The 20,978-nt window shown below is 39.8% G+C and overlaps 1 protein-coding gene across 2 annotated transcripts in view; it reads left to right on the top strand.

Moving 5' to 3' along the window:
• ncanb (neurocan b) overlaps nucleotides 1-20,978 on the top strand; it is a 210,637-nt gene that overhangs the window by 159,256 nt on the left and 30,403 nt on the right. For both annotated transcript variants that reach the window (XM_059341715.1, XM_059341716.1), the window contains exon 12: nucleotides 19,358-19,516. In XM_059341715.1, coding sequence (XP_059197698.1) covers nucleotides 19,358-19,516 — 159 coding nt within the window. The remainder of the gene's footprint in view (nucleotides 1-19,357; nucleotides 19,517-20,978) is intronic.

Below are 20,978 nucleotides of genomic sequence, written 5' to 3'. Positions count from 1 at the left end.
AACTCAAATTACCTGGGGGGCGCTGGAGGCAGTATCAAAATGACCAAAAAAAGACACAAAATGACAGTAAAAAAATAAATCACTTAAAAAAGACACAAAATGACCAAAAAAAGACACTAAATTACTAAAAAAGACACAAAATTATTTTAAAAAGACACAAAATTTCCAAAAAAAGACACAGAATTATTTAAAAAAAAACCCACAAAATTATTAAAAAAAGACACAAAAGTAATTAAAGGGACCTTGACAACACAGTAAAGTGCCATTCATATTAAACTCACATTAAACTTTCATATCAAGGCGGGGGCCACAAAATATCGTCACGAGGGCCGCAATTGGCCCGCGGGCCGCAAGTTTGAGACCCATTACACAGTGCCATAAACAGATTTTGATGCATTATAAGTATGTATATGATGCATTATATAAGTATACATTATAGATCCCCTTTTCACTTCATTGTTTGTAATGAGGTTGATTTATAGCAGTTTAAAGTCTGTAACACACTTTAAAACTCAAAAGCATAGAAGTTAATGATATTCTTTTGTCATTAATAAAGTCTTAAATATTTTCCACATCATTTTAATCAGCAGTTGTAGCTGTGCTTAACAAACAACATGCCTCCTCTGGCAGTTATTTTTTCAGCAGTTGTGTATCAGTGATGAATGGATATTTGTTGAAAGGAAAACGCGATTGTGATTAGAGTAACAGAGACATCAGCCCGTTGTTTCACTCTCCTCTCATCCCAGCACTGAGACTGATTGTTGAGTCCATCCTGCTGTTTTTTTGGCCCGCAGCCTAATCAGTGGAGGCAGAAACCAAATCTCTCTCAGCCTGACTGAAGTGAAAAGTGACGGGGAAAGCATTAGCTGGTTTCTTCTCATCAACTCCTTTCCTCCAGTCAGTCGTTTTTATCCATCCTTCACTCCCCCCATTTGCCTCCCTCAGTCTTTCTAGGGAGAAAAACGACATAATGTGCATGTGTAAGAGTGTGGATTTGTTACTTTGCTATGCCACTACTGTAGACACTTCTGTTTCATGTTGCCTTCCTCTTTTTTTTTTTTTTTTTTTCACTCGTACCTTTCTGCTGTCACTCCCTGCACTCCTTGCATCTTTTTGTGCCTCTCATCTCTGGTGCACCGCAGGAGGTTTTGTGTGTTTGTGTGTGTGTTTTTGTGTGGCACTGTGTGAGTGTGTCTGTACAGGCCGCATCTGCTGTTTTGCAGTCACTGTGTGTGTCTGTTTGCGTGATACTTTAGCATTTCGTAGAGCTGTGAAGTTTGAGATCTTTGAGCTAACAGACCTTCACACAGCCTCACATTCTCATATGTGTTTACTTGTGAGGACTCTTGACATAATGCATTCTGTAGCCATCACAACCACGTGCCAAACCCAATCACCTTAACTACATCTTCACCCTCAAACAGTCCTTTGAAGACACGAGGACCTGCCAAAATGTCCTCACTTTCCCAAAGTTCCTCACAGCTCAAGGTCTAACACTCAAATATTTCCTCACAAAAATAGAAGTACAAAATAATACACAAACATTTCCCATATTCCCCTTCTTTACTACTTTGGTGGCACACTGATATATTATTTGCCGCACATACAAATAAACAAACAAAACTCTACCTACCGTTGTACCCTTCCAATTATCAAAAGATTTCTTTTCCTCTCTGTTTATTCTGCAGCAGTCAAACATTTCAGACTCCAAGCAGCGAAACTGAAGAGTTGTGCAAAAACTCGTAGTTACAAAATAACAAGCTAAATAAAACAATAATCCACTCTCTCTTTCCTAACAGAACTAATAATCTACAAATTGGAAACAGAAAGCTTGCGTTAAAAGGATTGTGTAGCTAATTAATCCCAGAGGTATTAAGCTGCTGCTGTAAGTTGTATGTGAGGAATGTGTGTGCACTCACCCTAAACTCACAGGCCAGTATTTCATCCATCTTCTCCTCTACTGCTTCTGTTTTTTTCGCCCTGCTTCCATGCCTCAAATCATTAATCCTATGGGACCTGTGGCACCCCTTAATAAGGGGGAACAGCAATGGTGCTAAATGACAAATTTAAAGTTTTTCTTTGACAGAGGGAAAAAATGACATGGCCATTTGCAAATTGGTCCATTGACCTCTGACCTCAAGATATTGGAATGAAAATGGGTTCTATAGGTACCCACAAGTCTCCACTTTACACACATGCCCACTTTATGCTAATCCCATGCACTTTGAGGCAAAAAAATATACTATTTCTGCATAAACAGTCTTGGAATTGCATTAATTTAATATCTCTTTAAAATTGAAACTAGATTCAGTTGTATTTATGTTAGATGATGTTAGTCCCCATGGTATCCAATTTATTTCAGTGAGAGCATTTTTTTAAAATGACCTGTTGTAACCTGGGAGGATAATCCCAGCCTCATCCAATATGCAGTTCTTGCAGAAATCTTCAAATGTCAAATGTTCATATTTGTATTCCAAATCACAGCATATGTTTTTATAAAGTGTTCCTCAAGGTCTCAGTGTCTTAATGTTATATTTTGAACATATATTTTACCTTTTCTTTTAAATAAATTCTCTAAAAAAGTGGTTAAAGTTGTTTAAGAAATGGTATGAACCCCAAAATTGCAGTAACCACCCTTGTTTTCTTTTATTTCTTGTTCATTTTAATGCCTGGTACAACTAAAGGTAAGTTTGTTTGGACAAATATAATGATAACAACAAAAATAGCTGATGAGAGTTTAATTTCAGAGCTGATATCTAGACATTGTCCATGGTTTTCTTAGAATACGAAAACTTTATTATCCACTGAGTGTAAATTCCTCTTTGGTTTCACCATAGACATGTCTCAGAACAAACAGAATAAATAGTAAAACAATAAAGAAAAAAAGGGAAGGGAGAACCCTCAGCAAAGGAAACAACAGGAGTAAACCGGGTAAATATCTATCGCATTCTCTTCTTATTTATTGCGTTGACAGCTTCTGGGACAAAGGACTTTTTGTATAGGTTCTTCCTTGCCATCGGTAGCCTAAACCGCTTCCCTGAAGGTAAAAGCTCTAATTCGCTGTACATGGGATGAGAGGAGTCATTAATTATCTTCTCAGCTTTACTTCAATTAATTCATAAAGACAGCTCAAATGTTTCTGTGGCTTCCCTAAAATCTTAGAGGCCATGTTCACTATTTTCTGCAGTTTGTTTCTTCCTTTAATATTTAGGTTTCCGTACCACATGATCATATTAAATTATAAAATACTTTCCACCAGGCACTTATACACTGTTTCTAAAATACTTTGACTCACTCCAAAACTGTTAAGCTTGCGTAGCAAGTGGAGGCGTTGTGAACATTTTTTAAAAACATGATCCGTATTGATTTGAAAGGTAAGACGATTGTCGATGAAGATGCCCAAATATTTAAAATCATCGACCATTTCAACCATTTGTCCATCTATGTTTACTGGCCTCATAATATTTTTGTTATTCTGTAGGATTAGCTCCTTGGTCTTAAGAACATTTATTTCCAAGGAGCTGGCTGAACACCATTTTTGAAAGCTCAGTACATGATTGAAATACAGGTTCTCTGTTTCCAGTTTCGATATCACCCTCCTGCAGTAGAGCAACCAATCTTAATAATGATTTGGTTATTATTTGGGCCGGGACTTTAACGCGTTAATTAAGATGAATTAATTAAACAAAAATGAACGCGTTAAAAAAAAATTCACATTTTAATCGCACTTATTCTCACACCGCCGAACGTTTCTCACTGGATGAGTTTCAGGCGGACCGATTATACTGGAACACCAACTAGCGTTCATGAGTTCAGACAACAATAAACCACAGTGAACATGAAGGAAGAAGCTGATGACAGCGCTTTGGTTGGCCCCGTGGATGATGGGACATTTTGTTGCAAAAAACCAACGGATGGAAGCGTCAATAAGAGCATGGTTGTGTTGCTATGCAACAAGGAATTCACATATCACTGCAGCACATTGAGCCTCAAGTATCACCTCAATGCAAAACATATAGCAGCTAGCAGCTAGTGTGGTAGCTAGCGTGGATTGTGTTTTACTTAAAAAAAAAACAAAGTATTATAGTTTACAGAAGGTCTACCTACCTATAGGCTACCTGAATTTCTGAAATGTACTATATTTCTAAATATGCTATTGCTACACTTAATGGCAAAAATTGCACTGGTCTGTTGGACTTGAACAAAAATAAACAATATTTTTGTTGCTTAAGCTTATGTATTCAGTCATTATTCGATGGTATACTAAAAATCCATGTGAAAAAAATTACTTCTCACTGTTCTCACGTCAAATATTTATATGTGATTAAAATGCGATTCATTTAGATTCATTAATTACAAAGCCTCTAATTAATTAGATTATTTTTTTGAATCGAGTCCCTAGTTATTATCAATAAAACCATGGAAAAATGGCTCTTAAATTAAACTCTTATGAGCTATTTTTGTTGTTATCATTATATTTGTCCAATATTTCACTTTTAGGAGAAAAGTGTTACATCCCCCAGTAGGCTGCACAGCTCTTACTGGCAATGACAGGTGACTTGTTGTTGAGCAGCACACAGAGGCAAACACACCGGGGAGCATGCCGATGACTTTAGCCTAAAAGTGTGTTGGTGGAGTTTGCAGCCCTCAGAAAGTGCAGCGAGACCATTATACACCACAGCTATCCATTAACCCAATAAAAATCCAGTGTAAGCCGCACTGTTCCAGGCAGCATGGTTCACTCATACTGGCAGGAGTTACTGCTGGCATACACACTTTCAAACACACACAATTCACATGCATGCACCTACACACAGCAGTCATTTGACAGGAAAACAAAAACTAGACAGCGTTACAGGAAACCTAAAGAAAAGTAGAGCACAACTTCCCCCAAAGAGGACGGTGGATGAATCTGGGGCAGACAGATAGGAAGACTTTTTGAGTACGTTGATGCCAACAGCAATACCAGTGCTGCACATTGGAAGCAGGCAGCAGACAATATAGTGTGGCCTACACACTGAGACTAATGAGGAGGAGAGCAGACGGAGCTGACTAACAGGAAGTGGGAAGTGCTTCACAAAGCTGCAGCTGCAGTCCCTCCGTCATTCTATCACTTTTTCGTTTTCCACTGTGGATACCTGCGGCATTCTCAGCTGATTGCACACAGCATCGCCACAGGAAACTGCTGTAACATCGTCTTCACTTTCATCAGCAACCATAGAGAGGAACTTTTGCACCAGTGTTTGGCTTATTTTTATGGGTTGACTTTTTATATACTGGGGAGATTTGAATCTGAATGATTCACAGGATGTCCAGGATCAAGGTAGAGATAATTCTCTCTGACCAATCAGTTGTCTGCAGTGTTTTTCCTCCACCTTCACTATCAGCTCAACTCACTTTGAGCCTCAACACAGGTGGTACCAAAAAAGTACCAAGTACTATCCAAAACGTTTGCTATTTTAAAGTTTGTTTATATACATATAAAATAGTCATCGTTGTTACAAAAGACAGGGAAAAGTTGTTGTTTTTTAAAAATCAAATAAATGCATGTAACTCGAAGTGAGGCAGGGACATTCCTAGTATAAAGTACACAGAAGTACACTTATTTGCAATATTAATTGCATTGTTTTACTTTTGGTTAAAGTTCCTGTGTCGGTTTGAGCCAACCCCCCATTCCACCATCCCTAAGTGGACCTTGTCACTCTTTATACTTCTGTAGTTTAAATGTACTACCTCTCTGAGTGAGAAAGTGAATCAAAGATCAAGTAGAAGTTCCTTTTAGTTTTCTTTATTATCAGACATCAGAATGCACTGCCTAGGTAGAGTGGAGGAGAACTTTGTCCAATCTCAAAGGCTTCTGAAAACAAGGTCCTTCTCTAATCAAACCTAAGTCTCTCTGCCTTTTTCTGTCTGTGTCAGATCATTTAATTCAAATGTTCCAGCCCATACCCAATGCATGGGCACGTTTCTCCCATGAACGAACACGCTGCTAAGTCTACTTTTTCACCTTAAAAGGAATTCAACCTATACTTGTTTATATTCAAATTCCAAACACCTCTACTGTCTGACAAATCCCAGATCTTACAGTACGTCATTCTGGTTTAAACCGGCGGGGAGACTGGATGATCTGAAGGTCATACTGAGGCCTTTTAGTAAAGCAGCGACTATATGATTAAAAGTAACAGAAAATATACCACACTTCTTTATACCATTTGCTTTTACCTCCTTGGCTCCTTTCACAATACCTTTGACCACTATAAGGCGCCACTTTCTACAAACATAAATATAGGTTGAAGTAAGCTTCTGACCAAACGACCCATGGGGTTGTTTGTTGTGGAGAGACACTCTTCTTGGTGGGCATGCTGCATTGTGGGTAATGTAGGCAGCAAGCTTTGACAAGGAGGATGAATACATATCATAAAAAAGTTATCTCTAGTTCTACTATGCCATTTTTATACTTTTTATTTTTCAAACTGACCATCTTGGGTCCAACAATGTAATAGGAATGCACTGCTAAATAATTACTCTGTTAACCCTACTTTCAATGCAGCAACTTCCTGCTGATCCCATCGTGTTGGACATGAGAATTTTGGCATTGAATTTAAAGACAGTTGTTGTTGTTGTTTATGATCATATTACAAATTTTGCAGAAGGTTAGGTTTCAAGTCAATAGCTTTGTTAATCAATAGGGGATCAAATATAATGATGGAGCAAAAAGGATTTAGGATTTCATGATCACACTTTTCATGGATTTGAAATAATACCATCCATCCATCCATCCACCTGGCACCGCTTATCCGGTGCCAGGTCGCGGGGGCAGCAGGCTAAGCAGGGCATTCCAGACATCCCTCTCCCCAGCCACAATGTCCAGCTCCCCCTGGGGGACCCCGAGGCATTCCTAGGCCAGGAGAGAGATATAATCCCTCCACCGTGTTCTGGGTCTTCCCCGGGGCCTCCTACCAGTTGGACGTGCCCGGAACACCTCTAATGGGAGGCGCCCGGTAGGATCCTAACCAGATGCCCAAACCACCTCAGCTGGCTCCTTTCGATGTGAAGGAGCAGCGGCTCTACTCCGAGCTCCCTCCGGATGTTTGAGCTCCTCACCCCATCTCTAAGGCTGAGCCCAGCCACCCTAAGGAGGAAGCTCATTTCGGCCGCTTTTATCCGCGATCTTGCTCTTTCGGTCACTATCCAAAGCTCATGACCAAAGGTGAGGGTTGGAACGTAGATGGACCGGTAAATCGAGAGCCTTGCCTTCCGGCTCAGCTCCTTCTTCACCACGACGGTACAATGCCCGCATCACTGCCAACACCGCACCAAACCGCCTGTCCATCTTATGTTCCGTTCTACCCTCACTCGTGAACAAGACCCCGAGATACTTGAACTCCTTCGCTTGAGGCAGTACCTCTCTCCCCACCCAAAGGGGGCAGACCACCGTTTTCTGGCAGAGAACCATGGCCTCAGTCTTGAAGGTGCTGACTCTCATCCCAACCGCTTCGCACTAGGCTGCAAACCGCCCCAATGAGTGCTGGAGGTCCCGGTCTGATGAAGCCAAAAGAACCACGTCATCTGCAAAAAGCAGAGATGCAATTCTCAGGTCACCAAACCGGATCTCTTCCTCTCCCCCATGACCCCTCCAGAAGTCTTGCAAGGGTAAAGAGTTGGTCCATTGCTCCACGGCAAGGACGGAAGCCGCATTGTTCCTCCTGAATCTGAGGTTAGACAATCGGCCGGAGCCTCCTTTCCAGCAACCTGGAGTAGACTTTTCTGGGGAGGCTGAGAAGTGTGATTCCACGGTAATTGGAACACATCCTCTGGTCCCCCTTTTTAAAAATGGGAACCACCACCCCGGTCTGCCACTCCACTGGCACTGTCCCTGACTTCCACGCGACACTGAAGAGGCGTGTCAACCATGACAGCCCAACAGTGTCCAGAGCCTTCAGCATCTCAGGGCGAATCTCATCTAACCCTGGCACCTTGCCGCCGGGCAGCTTTTTGACTACCTCGGCGACCTCTGCCAGGGATACTGATGAGTCTCAGACTCTGCCTCCTCCACAGAGGACGTGTTTTTTTTTTTGTTTTTTTTAAAATCAATTTTAGGTAATTGTGCATTTTGAGTGGAGATACGATACTGTACAAAAGATCATCCCTTTGTGCATGTTTCTGCCGCACGTGTGAATTCCCACACTGCCGCGGTCCTTGAATGCACCGCATGCGCACTGATCGGCTCAGAGCAAACATCGGCTGAACGATCTGCAGTGTGTGCGTCTATTGAGCCGTGAGTTCTGATGTTACTTCTGTGTTATATTCTGTTGATGTTTGTGTTGATTCATGAGTCTCTTCTGCTGACTTCTGCTGAGCGGTAGTTTTGCTGTCAGTTTGTGAAATGTGACAACCAATTAGCCGCTAATAAGTGATTTGGAGCTATCTGCTAACTGGCAATAGCCTGAAAGTTTATGTTGCTATATTGCGAATTTCTGTTGATCATACATTGCATACTGAATGCTAATTGATCAGTCACTCTTATGTTGCATCTAAGCCTGTAGCTTAATGCTCATTTTGGTTTAATTGATTAATGCTGACTTGAATAACTAATCTTGAGCTGTATTTCATATGTTAGCTGGTTAGAGATATTTAGCTCAGTACATTTTATGCCTAAGTTATAGGCTACTTTATTTTCTAATCAGTCTGTATTGTTGTGTTTGTATTGCAGCAACCACACACTCACACCCAAATGCCGATAAAACCGTTTGAACTTTATTAAAGGACTCTGCCTCTTATTAATGCACTGAGTTGAACATTACAACAGTGTCCTGACCCGACACCCTGAAGCGATTGCTGCCACCTAAGATCCTCATACAGTCAGTCTGTCATACAGATACTGTAGTATGGATGATTTTACAATACTGCAGAAGTCTTAGGCAGGTATAAAACTATGCTGTCAAATAAGAATGCTTTCAAAAATAGAAATGTTCACAGTTCATTTTTATTAATTAACAAAATGCAAAGCGAGTGAACAGAAGAAAAATCTAAATCAAATCAATATTTGGTGTGACCATGCCTTTAAACCAGCATCAGTTCTTCTAGACATTTTTTCACACCTGCTTGAGCCTTTGTACAGTACTGTATACTGTATACCTCTGTTTAGCCCCTTTATAGTACTCTTGCTTGAAATTCAGTCCTGATCCAGGTTAGGACCAGGATTTGACCGACAGTGTCAGTCACTTTGCCTTTATCATGCCATTGCTTCTGGGCCAGAGATGCCCATTCTTGAAATCCCACTGGTCAATTAGATGTGTCCCCCCAAGCTTATCTCCTCTCTGCACTCTCTTGTTAAGTCACAGTACACTGAGCACTTTGGCTGAACTTGTGATCTACACGCTGCAGTTTGATGTCTGATAGTCCCTAGTTCTTTGTTTGTTTGTTATTTCCTTTTTTTTTAAATCATTGTTCTTGGAGTGGGTGGTTTAGTGACTCAGCAGCGGCTTTCAGAGTTGACAGAGAGGCTGAGCAGGAAGCCGTCTGACTTCACAGACTCTGCTGCGATGCTTCCCTGCTTTGTCCCCGAATGTGCTGCCGCCGTGTAAACTGGCGAGTCAGCAGAAAGCTTGGCTCAAAATTAATTTTTGTGCAACCTCGGGATCTTTAGAGGCTATTAATGCTAATGAAGATTAAACCGTTTTAATAACATGTTGAGAGGGACACGTGCCAAGACTGAGAAGAGAGGAACAATGTAAAAAAAAGTGTTGTCTAAAAACAAGATAAAAACACTTAATCTGAGGGAAGTGATCTTGCTGCATGGACAGATAATTTCACTTGACAAGATTTCTTAAATTAAGATTATTAAATCTAGAAATAAGCATGAATGCTTAAAATAAGAAATTAACTCTTAAAACAAGATAAATGAAATCTGCAAGCAGCGATGAACTGGCCCGAGCAGAGTGCACCGCAAATGATTTGTTTCTTACCAAGATAAAAAAAACAACAACTTTAGATTTAGAAGTGTCAGATAATTTATCTTGTTTTAAGAGTTAATTTCTTATGTTAAGTGTTCAACTTGCTTATTTATAGATTTAACAATCTTAATTTAAGAAATATTGTCAAGTGAAATGAACTTTCATGCAGCAAGATCATTTCCCTCAGATTTAGTGTTTTTATCTTGTTACCTTTTTGGCAGTGAACCTGGAGCTTTTTGGTTTTCCTCACTCACTCTCATGTCCTGAAGAGAGAAACACACAGACTGAAACTCAGGTGTAAAAAACATAAAAGTATCCCTAAAGTTTTGCCAGGCAGAGGCTATTCAAACGAAACAGTAGCATGGCATTACTCTCATTCCATATGCTGTTATTGTGTTCAACACTTGTCAATTTTCCCTCCGAAAAAAAAAAAAGCTGGAGAGAGGAGCCAGTATCTATTCTCATTCAAGGTGCTTAATTAGACAGTGTTCCTGAAGTAACTGCCATTCTCTTCTCCTGAGTGGAAAGAAAGTTCAGGCAGAAAAGAAAGAAACAGTGAAGAAACTAGAGAGGAAGCATCTGAGCAGGTGTTACAATAGATGAAAAGGGAGAAAGGTGCAGAGTGAGAGGAGAGTGTGTGTTCCTCTGCTGTGCATTAATGAAGGTTTCTGATGGAGCCGTGTAAAACACTGCTTTGAGCTCTGCTCGAGGTTTAGTCTGCCTCTTCTTCTTTCTGATATTCCCAAGAAAATTGTAAAAAGATGGCCAAGTTTCGAAGCCTGGCTTGTACTATTGCACTTTCTTTTGTCTTTCATTTGCTGTCGTCCCGCAGTTAATTCCATCACAGGAAGTTTTCAAGCAACCTTTGTAGTAACTCAGGAACCCAACCTGCATTTCAACCGCAGAAAGCTCCTTCCAGTTTTTGTTCCTGCCCATCAAAGGGCCTGCAGAATTAAATCAGACTTGCAAAACTAACAGTGGCTGCATGTCACTTGTCAAGTATCAATATGATGTTTGAACAAAGTTGTGCACAAATGAGCTTGGACGAGTGAACAGAATGCAAAAGAAAACTTGTATTTTCTGGTTGTTTTAATGGTATTATGTATCATGACAAGTTGTTTTTCTGACTTTTGTGTGTTCATGAGCTTTAAGTCATCATGTAAAAACAAGAAGGACGTTACAAAGCAGATGTGGATTTTATTTTCATCTTCATCCTCTAATTAAAAAGTTGCTTTGACTGGCTTTTTTATCACGATTTACGCTTATAAATAACAGTTACAACCTAATGGCATATTAAAAATTACATGTAATCCAAAAAATATGTATATTCAATATGGGAATTAATAAAAGTTTCTTAACTTCAACCAAACATTTACTTTCGCTCGTTATATTTTTGCATACTGAGATGTCAACTTGGCATGAACTTGTTGTAGTTCTGACTTGAGGGGCGTGTTGTACATTTCCCATTCAGAAGTTTTTCTGATTATTTCAATAGCACAGGTACTGTGGCTCAGTTTGTAGAATGGTCGCCTACTGATCGGTCGGTGGTTCGATCCCCGACAATGGCAGCCTACATGTCGAAGTATCCTTGAGCAAGATACTGAACCCCAAATTGCTCCTGATGCTGCGTTCATCGGTGTGTGAATGAATTCCCAATGGTGGCAGGTGGCACCAGTGTGCCCTGGTAGCCTTGGCCACCGGTGTGAATGTGTGTGTGAATGGGTGAATGAGTGTAGTGTGTAGTGTAAAGCGCTTTGGACAAAAGTGCCACATAAGTGCATTCCATTTTCACATGAACACAAGATAGTAAATTATGATATTCAAATTTTTCATATTTCAGGACTACCACCAAGCAGCCTGTGCTCATACAGTAGTGTTCAATATAATAGCAGTCCAATGTGACTAACCAGATTAATCCAGGTTTTTTGTATATTTTTTATTGCTGTATGGCAAACAAGGTACCAGTAGGTGCAGTAGATTCTCAGAAAACCAACAAGACCCAGCATTCGTGATATGCACGCTCTTAAGGCTGTGCAATTGGGCAATTAGTTGAAAGGGGTGTGTTCAAAAAAATAGCAGTGTCTGCCATTGACTTTACAAACTCAAAACTATTTTGTACAAACTTTTTTGTTTCTATGATTTATCAATCCTGTGAATCACTAAACTAATATTTAGTTGTATGACCACAGTTTTTTTTATAACTGCTTCACATCTGTGTAGCATGGAGTCAACCAACTTGTGGCACCTTTCAGCTGTTATTCCACTCCAAGATTCTCTAACAACATTCCACAATTAATTTACATTTCTTGAACACTTTTTTTTAACACTAATGTACAACTAGAAATGTGGTATTAATTATAATCCTCCATCAAACTCTCAGTAAGACAGCGACCAAGTCGAACCCAAAACTGTCAAAATAATGCAGTATCCCTGGGATTAGTAAATCTAATTTCTAAGATTATGTTTTGGTCTATTTTGCCTTTATAAGTTGTTGCAGCTGAAGGGAGGGGGTATGCCTCAAAGGGCCACAAGTCGGTATCAAATAAATTAATTTCACTTGCTCTGTAAAGTAAAAGTAATTAAAAGTTATTGCCTGACCCTGGTTCTTACCTCATGGTGATCTTACAGAGGGTGCTCTCGAGCATGAAAAATATTTGTTCGAGATTCAACATTCAATAATTTATGACAGTTTGTGTTGGTGTGTGCTTGGGACAGACGAGAACACATCAACAAATCTAGCAAGGTAAATAAAATATCAACATAAACAATACTTCATAATACTGCAGCAGGCAGTGAAAATTCACACTGTGTCCGTTTTTACAGTAAGAGCCCATGCTGCCCTCACTTTTACCTCTTCCATCTGCATCAATCTGCAGAGACACATCTATGGGCTAATTATGCAGAATGAGCCTTCGGACTGGCATCAGTCATTCATGTTGCGCTCTGTAGCTGTTTTACTGTAACATCCATTACTCCTAATTGTGAAAATCACACTATTAAGATGTTCCATTAATCAACATCGCACTCGGAACTACCATTAATAATTCCACAGCCGCTCTCACATTCTCCTCACATTCTCCTCACATTCTCACCTTTTGTCACTGGCTATCAGCAGATTCTCCTCTCTCTCTCTCTCTCTCTCTCTCTCTCTCTCCCTCTCTCCCTCCCTCCTCTCTCTCTCTCTCTCTCCTTCTGTCTCTCTCTCTTTCTATCACTTTCCTCTCCTCTCTGGACTGCTGTCATCTGCCCTCTTGCAAATGACACACTGAGCTGTCAGCCTTCAAAGAGTCACACAGGGAGGAGGCATAATGGCAGCACCCACACACACACACACACACACACACACCCGTTTCATCATTCAGGGGATCTAAAAAAGCCGAGCAGCAGAAATATCACTCGGTGATGTGGATAAACGAGCCAATCAGTCAGCTGGAAGTGTATGGCCTTTTATTTCCTAACTGCCGTTCACTAAAGTCTGTGGGAATATTAATCGCTGAAACATACCCCCTGCGTCTCTCCCCGCCTGACAGAGAAAAAAACGGGAAAAAGAAGACGACTTGAGTAATGTCTAAATATTTGAAGAGGTTGATGTGATGTCGGGCTTTGAGCCTCACTGTCAGCGAGTGGGAGAAGGAATCAGCAGAGACTAGGTTGAAGATCTGAGGGCGAGAAAACATGGCTGTTTACTTTTTATCTCTGCTTTTCTTTCTCTCTCTCCATCCCTCGGCCCCTCTCTGTTTCTGTGACTCTTTCACTTTCTGATTCAGTCTCTCTGTTTTCTGTCCACCCACTCAGTGTCTTGCTGTGTTTGATGCACTTAGATTGTCTTTTATTAATTTTTTATCATCCGTGGACACCAAATGATCGCATAATTAACACATTAAAAACACTCTATAATAACCAACTCAGTGATGTTTATAGATGGTTTATAGACCAATTATTAACCATTTACAAAGTGCTATACAAATTTAATCTTTAAATGTTTTCAACCAATTTCTTAAAGGTATATGAATCATTTGAAAATCATTAACATACTTAATATGGTGTTAAAATATTAGTGAAACTAAAACTATTAATAAACTATTAATTATAATTTGATTGTTTGCTAATGGTAAAGTAACTATATACTTACAGTAATATACATGTATATATTAATATACATCTATTTGCCATTTATAAATGATGTAGTTAGTTAAACATTAATGACTCATGTATTTACCATTCTAAATAGCCTATATACGGTTTATAAATAATGATTAAACATTAATATATTAATCTGTTTACCATTTATAAATATGTAAATCTAAAAAATAAATCACTTTAATCCACATTTCTGTTTCTAATTCCTTATTTAAAGGCTTTAATGCATCCACAGTAGCCTTATCCACATACAGTACAGACTCACTGCAGAGCATGTTTAATTTATAGATCTGCGCATTGTGTTATGTACTCTCCTGTCCCTGTAGATAATAACCTATTGTCCACCTTCATGAGCCAAACTGGACCCGCTCCTGATGCTCATACAATGTACGAGCTGCCATATGTGCAAACATTTCCAGCAGGTAGCTGCCAGGTCAGATGGCAGAGTCAGTAAGTTAGCAGTCAGCAAAAAAAAAATTACAGCAGCAGTGATTGATTTCTGGTCGCATGCAACCAGAGATAACTGCAGTAACGTACGTTCTACTTAATATACTGCTCCTGCTCCTCCACACTGTCGCTCCACTGTGCAGGAGTACGGCTGCAAACTGCTGACTCTAATGGAGCCAGTCTACTGTGACACTGTGAGAAATTAAAAAAAAAAGACAAACCTTTTTCAATCATATTCCGTTTGTTTATTTAACATTAGTAGAGTTTTTTTTTAAATTACCTTGTTCTTTAGGGGTAAACTTCAGTATATTTAAAATATTTTCTCATGTTTTTGTGTCTAATGGGGACAACCATTAGCTGGAAAACATCAGTGGAAAACATGAGAGAGCAGATGAGGACAGAGATGGGGCGGGGGGGCAGGGGGGCAGGGCAGGGAAGCAGGTGAGCCTGAGGGACCAGTGGTGTTCCTGTGGGTGCTGTGACCCTCTACCCACTAAAACTGCTAAAATAACAGCATATTTCCATTTTGTCTCATTAGGTTTGTAAGCTGCAAAATCTACATAATGCTTAATGCTAAATTAATTAGTTTGGGACAAAAGATTATCCTAGCTCAACACTCATATACTTGAGAATGTGTTTGTTCCAGTCCAACCTTTAAGGCACAAAGTTATTTTTTTAAATCTATAATCTTCAGAAAGTTATTTTCAAGGTAACCAGAGTTAACAATAATGTCAAGTGAGCGCATGAATAGAAGGGTTTTCAATAACCTCCAAGCAATTGGAAGCATCTTTGATAATAGGTATACATTGTTGGCCCAATAGACAGATTCTGTGCTCGTATTCAAAAGTATGAGAAGATTAGTTATTTCTCCATGCATTGTGAGAGGATATCTTTTTCAAAATGAAGAGAAAAGTCTGAAAGCGAAGTTTTCAGGCCAGTTCTCAAACCAGGCTTAAGGTGCGATTAAGGCCACAGGGCTGACCAGCTAGATGCTGAGCTGCCCAGAGGAGGCCGGAAAGGTTAGAGTGGCTAATTGGTTTCATGTCATTAGCGTGTTTTAAATCATCAGATTCAATCCCCAGACCACCCGGAGAAACTTGAGCAGCCAAAGTAATGAAGCAGTTCTCCACATTTACTATGATCCTCTGAGTTGCTGTACTTTGATTAAAATACAGGATAAATCCTCATTAGAGACTGAATATGCATCTGCTAAAAATATGACTAAAGCAAAGCAGTGCTGCTGTGATTCACTGTAGTTTGTGTACCTGACAGATTTTGGTCTATTAATGACCATAAGTACTCTGTAAATAGGGTTTAGTCAGACAAATGACAGGAGTGTATTTTAGTGTGATTTTTGTCCTATTTCTATGTGACTGACATGGATTAATGTTCTCAAAATGTCTGTGATAAACCTAATTTCATATGTAAAGAAATGCTTTGGGTGTTTTGTGAGCGTTAGTTGATCCATGTCTTGGGTATGTAGGAGCTTCTTTTGCAGTAGCTGTGATTAAGCTATTAGTCATGAAGCATAGTCAAACACATTCTTGCTCGACGAGGGCGAGGTATAATTTGGATTTTTCTTTAATAGCAGTGTGAAAGTACAATAACAAGTTTCAGTACATATACCACAATAACTTTTTGGAATCTGTGCAGTTGGTTTAGGGTCAATTAAACAAACTCTGATCCACCTGAAAACATCTCAGTATCTCATTTCACTTCCAAGTGCATTAGACTTTGGTTCACAAGTGAGAAGGCAATCTGATCCAAATGCAGGAAGTGAAATCATTCCATTACATTGGTTTTAGTGGACATATATTTTAATTAGGGCAGGGACTCGATTAAAAAAATTAATCTAATTAATTAGAGGCTTTGTAATTAATTAATCGAAACTAATCGCATTTTAATCGCATATAAATATTTGACTTGAAAACAGTGAGAAGTAATTTTTTTGACACAGATTTTTAGTATACCATTGAATAATGACTGAATACATAAGCTAAAGCAACAAAAATATTGTTTATTTTTGTTGCATATTTTTGCCATTAAGTGTAGCAATAGCATATTTAGAAATATAGTACATTTCAGAAATTCAGGTAGCCTATAGGTAGGTAGACCTTATAGCTAGCTGCTATATGTTTTGCATTGAGGTGATACTTGAGGCTCGATGTGCTGCGGTGATATGTGAATTCCTTGTTGCATAGCAACACAACCATGCTCTTATTGACGCTTCCATCCGTTGGTTTTTTGTAACAAAATGCCCCATCATCCACGGGGCCAACCAAAGCGTCTCATCAGCTTCTTCCTTCATGTTCACTGTGGTTTGTTGTTGTCTGAACTCATGAACGGTAGTTGGTGCTCCAGTATAATCGGTCCGCCTGAAACTCATCCAGTGAGAAACGTTCCGCGGAGCAAAAATAAGTGTCATTAAATGCGTACATTTTTTTAACACGTTAATTTTTGGGTAATTAATTAATCTTAATTACCGCATCAAAGTCCCGGCCCTAATTTTAATTTATAATCAGCTGTCTTGTCAGCTGCTCATATTGTTCGCCCTTTTTTACAATATTTGATTGACCAAAATAAAATCCAAAGCAAAACTAGAAAACCCAATTTGGTGTAGCTCCATTATTTCTGAGACTGTGAAATGGTTGGCGAGTTGACATTTGTTTGCAGTGTTTGATGCATTGGACAAAGTGCAGTGTGACCATTAACCGAACCACATAAATAATGCAACAACGTATCAACTTCACTCCTGATTCACACTTAGTCTACCAAGCACTATGAGTGTCTGGTCAGACAACTAGAACAGCCTTCAGCTGACAGTTTGCAGACACATTTCAGTCCCCAATTTACCAAAATAAAAGAGGTTTGTTACTCAATTCCACCTGTGACTCAGTGAAACAGGGAACAAAAGGGAGCAGGCTTCCTGTACATTATAAAACTCCACTTCCACCACATCTACTGTATTGGATAAAATGAAAGCATATCAGAGAGGGCAGTGGATGAGTGATGGATTTCAATCAGTGCTGAATTGCATCAGATCAGACTGAAAAAAAACTGGACATAAATTTTCCAGATATATGCAAACATTCCTCATTCGTCATTGCTCTTGCATCTCTCTCTCTCTCTCTCTCTCTCTCTCTCTCTCTCTCTCTCTCTCTCTCTCTTTCTCTCTCTCTCTCTCTGTCTCTCTCAGCTACATGCATGTATGTATGAATGTTGAAATTATTGCCCATTCATCTGTGATTTTGGATCTGTCAGAGTTTTATGTTTACTGCAGGAGACATGGAAAAGAAACTACCCTCTGAGCACAAGATTCAAGCATATCTTATAATGCTGTTGCATGTTGGACACGCTTGAGGTTTTCTTACACATTGATCATCATCATTTATCTCTGTCAGTTAGTGTGTTTGTCACTTTGCCACTTACTGGAGGCGTTTGTGTACAGCTTCAGAGCGAGAAAAAGATATGGAAATATATGTTTCATTAGCAGATATATTGATTCAAAGCAGACTGAGGGAGTTTTGCAAATCCTCGCTTTAAAGATGTAGCTTCACCCGAGGAGACCGTCTTTCTGTGACCCATTGTAGATTGCAAAATGGTGTCATAGCTCTTTAGAGCATTTTCAGCATTGTACCTCAAATAGTCCTGAACAACAGAGTGAATGGAAGAGAATTCAACAGTATGAAAAGCACTTATTTTCTCAATGCTGTATGAAGGTTTTGAGGCCCTTCATATTACAGTATTGAGGGGCTTTTTATAATGGACTCCTCTCTTCCTCTTCTTTTCATGGCCAAAACTGCATCTCTCTGCATACTAAGCAGGGCCCCATACGGCCCAATTTGCACCACGCAATTTACTGGTGTCGCTTCACATTTGTTGGAGGAAAAGCTGAGGCCTTTTCCCTGATCCCCACACTGCAGGGAGAGAGGAGGGAGGGAGGGACGAGAGGGGGTGAGGATGAGGGGGGAAACCGGAGGTGGCTTAGCTGACAGATCCAGCCTGAACCACATCAACTATACATACATTTCCACATATTCAGAAAGACCCACATCTGTGCACACATTGACAATCCAGCATGGAACCGAGCCACACACACATACACACACACACACACACACACACACAGATCACATTTGAAATGTACAGCTCCGAGTCACACAGCTAACCCCCAGACAGATGAGGGGCGATAGATGAGAGAGATGAAGGGAGAGGAGGAGGACGGGATGGAGGCAGGGAGAGTTGCTGTGCTGACAGGACTGTGACAGGGCTTAATTACCAAGCGAGCGCTGTGCACTGGAAGCAATTTCTAAGGATTGTTGTCATTTGAATAGATTAAAACGCCCTTTCACTGGTCTAAGCTGTCTCACCGCCAGCTTCCCTCTGCTGTGGATTAAAAGTCCAAGTCAAATCAAAGAGAAGAGAAAGAGAGGGATGGAGGGATGGAGACAGAGAGGAGTGTCAAAGAGGTCACTAACATACTACTGAAGAAAGAAAGGGAGAAGGAGAGGAGGAAAGGGGGAGAGCAGTATTTAGATCTTGTGTGCTGCAAAACTGAAGGAATTTGCTTTGTGTAGGTAGATAAAAAGAAATAAAACTAAATGATGGTCATGTCCCTCTTTTTAGTCCTAAACCCTCCTACTCCTTTCCTGTGCAATGCAATTATTCTTTTGCATCTGTTGGCTGTGGGTGTTTAACAATAATAAAAAAAGAGAAACACATTTCTCTTCTTATATGGATTTCCCATTGACTAATCAAAACCTTTATGCAATTACACCTCTCTTCTTTTCCCTAATCCCCCTGTATACATGCAGACACTGAGGGCTGCGAGCACACATGGAGGAAGTTCCACGGCCACTGCTACAGATACTTCAGCCGGAGACACACCTGGGAGGACGCCGAGAAGGACTGCAGGGAGCACAGTGGCCACCTGGCTAGTATCCACAGCCTGGCTGAGCAGAACTTCATCAGAGGTGGGTGGAGGTGGATGAGAAAGTGAGGACAAAGACTTGGCACAGATAGTGGAGCCTATGTAAATGTTTTTTGGTGGAACAGATTACACTGCAGACAGTCTTAAATTAGGCAGATAAATTCTATTTCTTTTCTGCAGAGTTAGGTAACTGCTAGTTGGAGAACTTTAATGAGTTGATGGGCATAAAAATCACCTTAAATCAATTCTCAATGTTAAATCGTCAGTAAACAAGAGGTCAAAGAGTCTACAGGTCTGCCAGGAGCTCTGTCCAGCTATACTAACACCCAAAGGTGCTTAGAGCTAAATGCTAATATTACCATGGTAACATGCTCACAATGACAATGATAACACATTAGCAGGAATCCTGTTTGTGGACTGCACATTGTTCAAACAGCCCATTATTCCGAAAGTACAAAAAATGTCCAACAGTCTGTTGTCCTGAAAACAAACACACATTGCTCTGAAAAAAATACACTTTCACTCCAGTTAGAAATAGTCAGGGAAAAAGGCCATTGCCAATTATTATACAGAATTATGTCACTGGACCTTCACAGGTGCAATGAAAGGAAGCTAGGCTGTCACATCTCGCAGTCCAATATTTAATCTAACAATCTTTCTTCCCTGGTTCGCATTTACTCGCTTTCTAAGCAGCAGTGATATAATAATGGTAGTAAGGGCCTAAGAAGAACAAACTAACATTTTCTTTACGGACTCACAAGCATGATTGTTTGTCAGATCGGAGGTCTGATGTTTGAAACAGTCAAGTGGTGCAAGTTGGTGTCAGTTCTAGTTCAGTTCTAACAGCCATATAAAAACACAAAGGCTCCAAATCAATAGGGAAATAGGGTGAAATATTAGGAGCCAGGGATGGTTGCAGACCATGGATTTTGCGTACTGCAGTGAGTCCATATTTTCTTTGCAGGTTGTTCTGTTTCCCGGTTCAATGGGGTATTTTTCTGAGTTTTGGGATAGTGAAGCTGATGTCATTACTTTTTCAGGTATTTGGTCTTAAACCACATTTTTGGACAAATTATATTTTGACTTGATGATGGATGAAAAGTCGGATTGCTAAAACAGTTAATCCAGTGGGGAACATGATTTATTAGACCTTAGTATTCCTTTTGGAATTGATGAACGGTTTGGCGACATGGGGAATTGTACTATGTCATTGTAAATGGGTTTGTACTTAATTTTATAGCAATCTCTGAATTTGCTACAACTTTTTCTCAAAAGCAAAAGCAGGTCATGAATATTACCCCATATACAGTGGTAGGAAAAAGTATATGAAGCGTTTGAATTGACCTAGTTTCCTGCATTCATTTGTTAGAAAAATGTGATCTAATAAGCACCCAGGTCCCAATTATAGTCAAACACAATGTGCTTCACCTAATGCCACACAAACAATTATAATATTTAATTTCTTTATTGAGCATCCATGAAACATGCATAGTACAGGTGGAAAA

This window comes from Centropristis striata, chromosome 9, assembly GCF_030273125.1.
Source record: "Centropristis striata isolate RG_2023a ecotype Rhode Island chromosome 9, C.striata_1.0, whole genome shotgun sequence".
NCBI classification, from domain to species: domain Eukaryota; kingdom Metazoa; phylum Chordata; class Actinopteri; order Perciformes; family Serranidae; genus Centropristis; species Centropristis striata.
The sequence above is the reverse complement of the archived record's forward strand: the minus strand, read 5'-3'. Positions and strand labels throughout refer to the sequence as shown.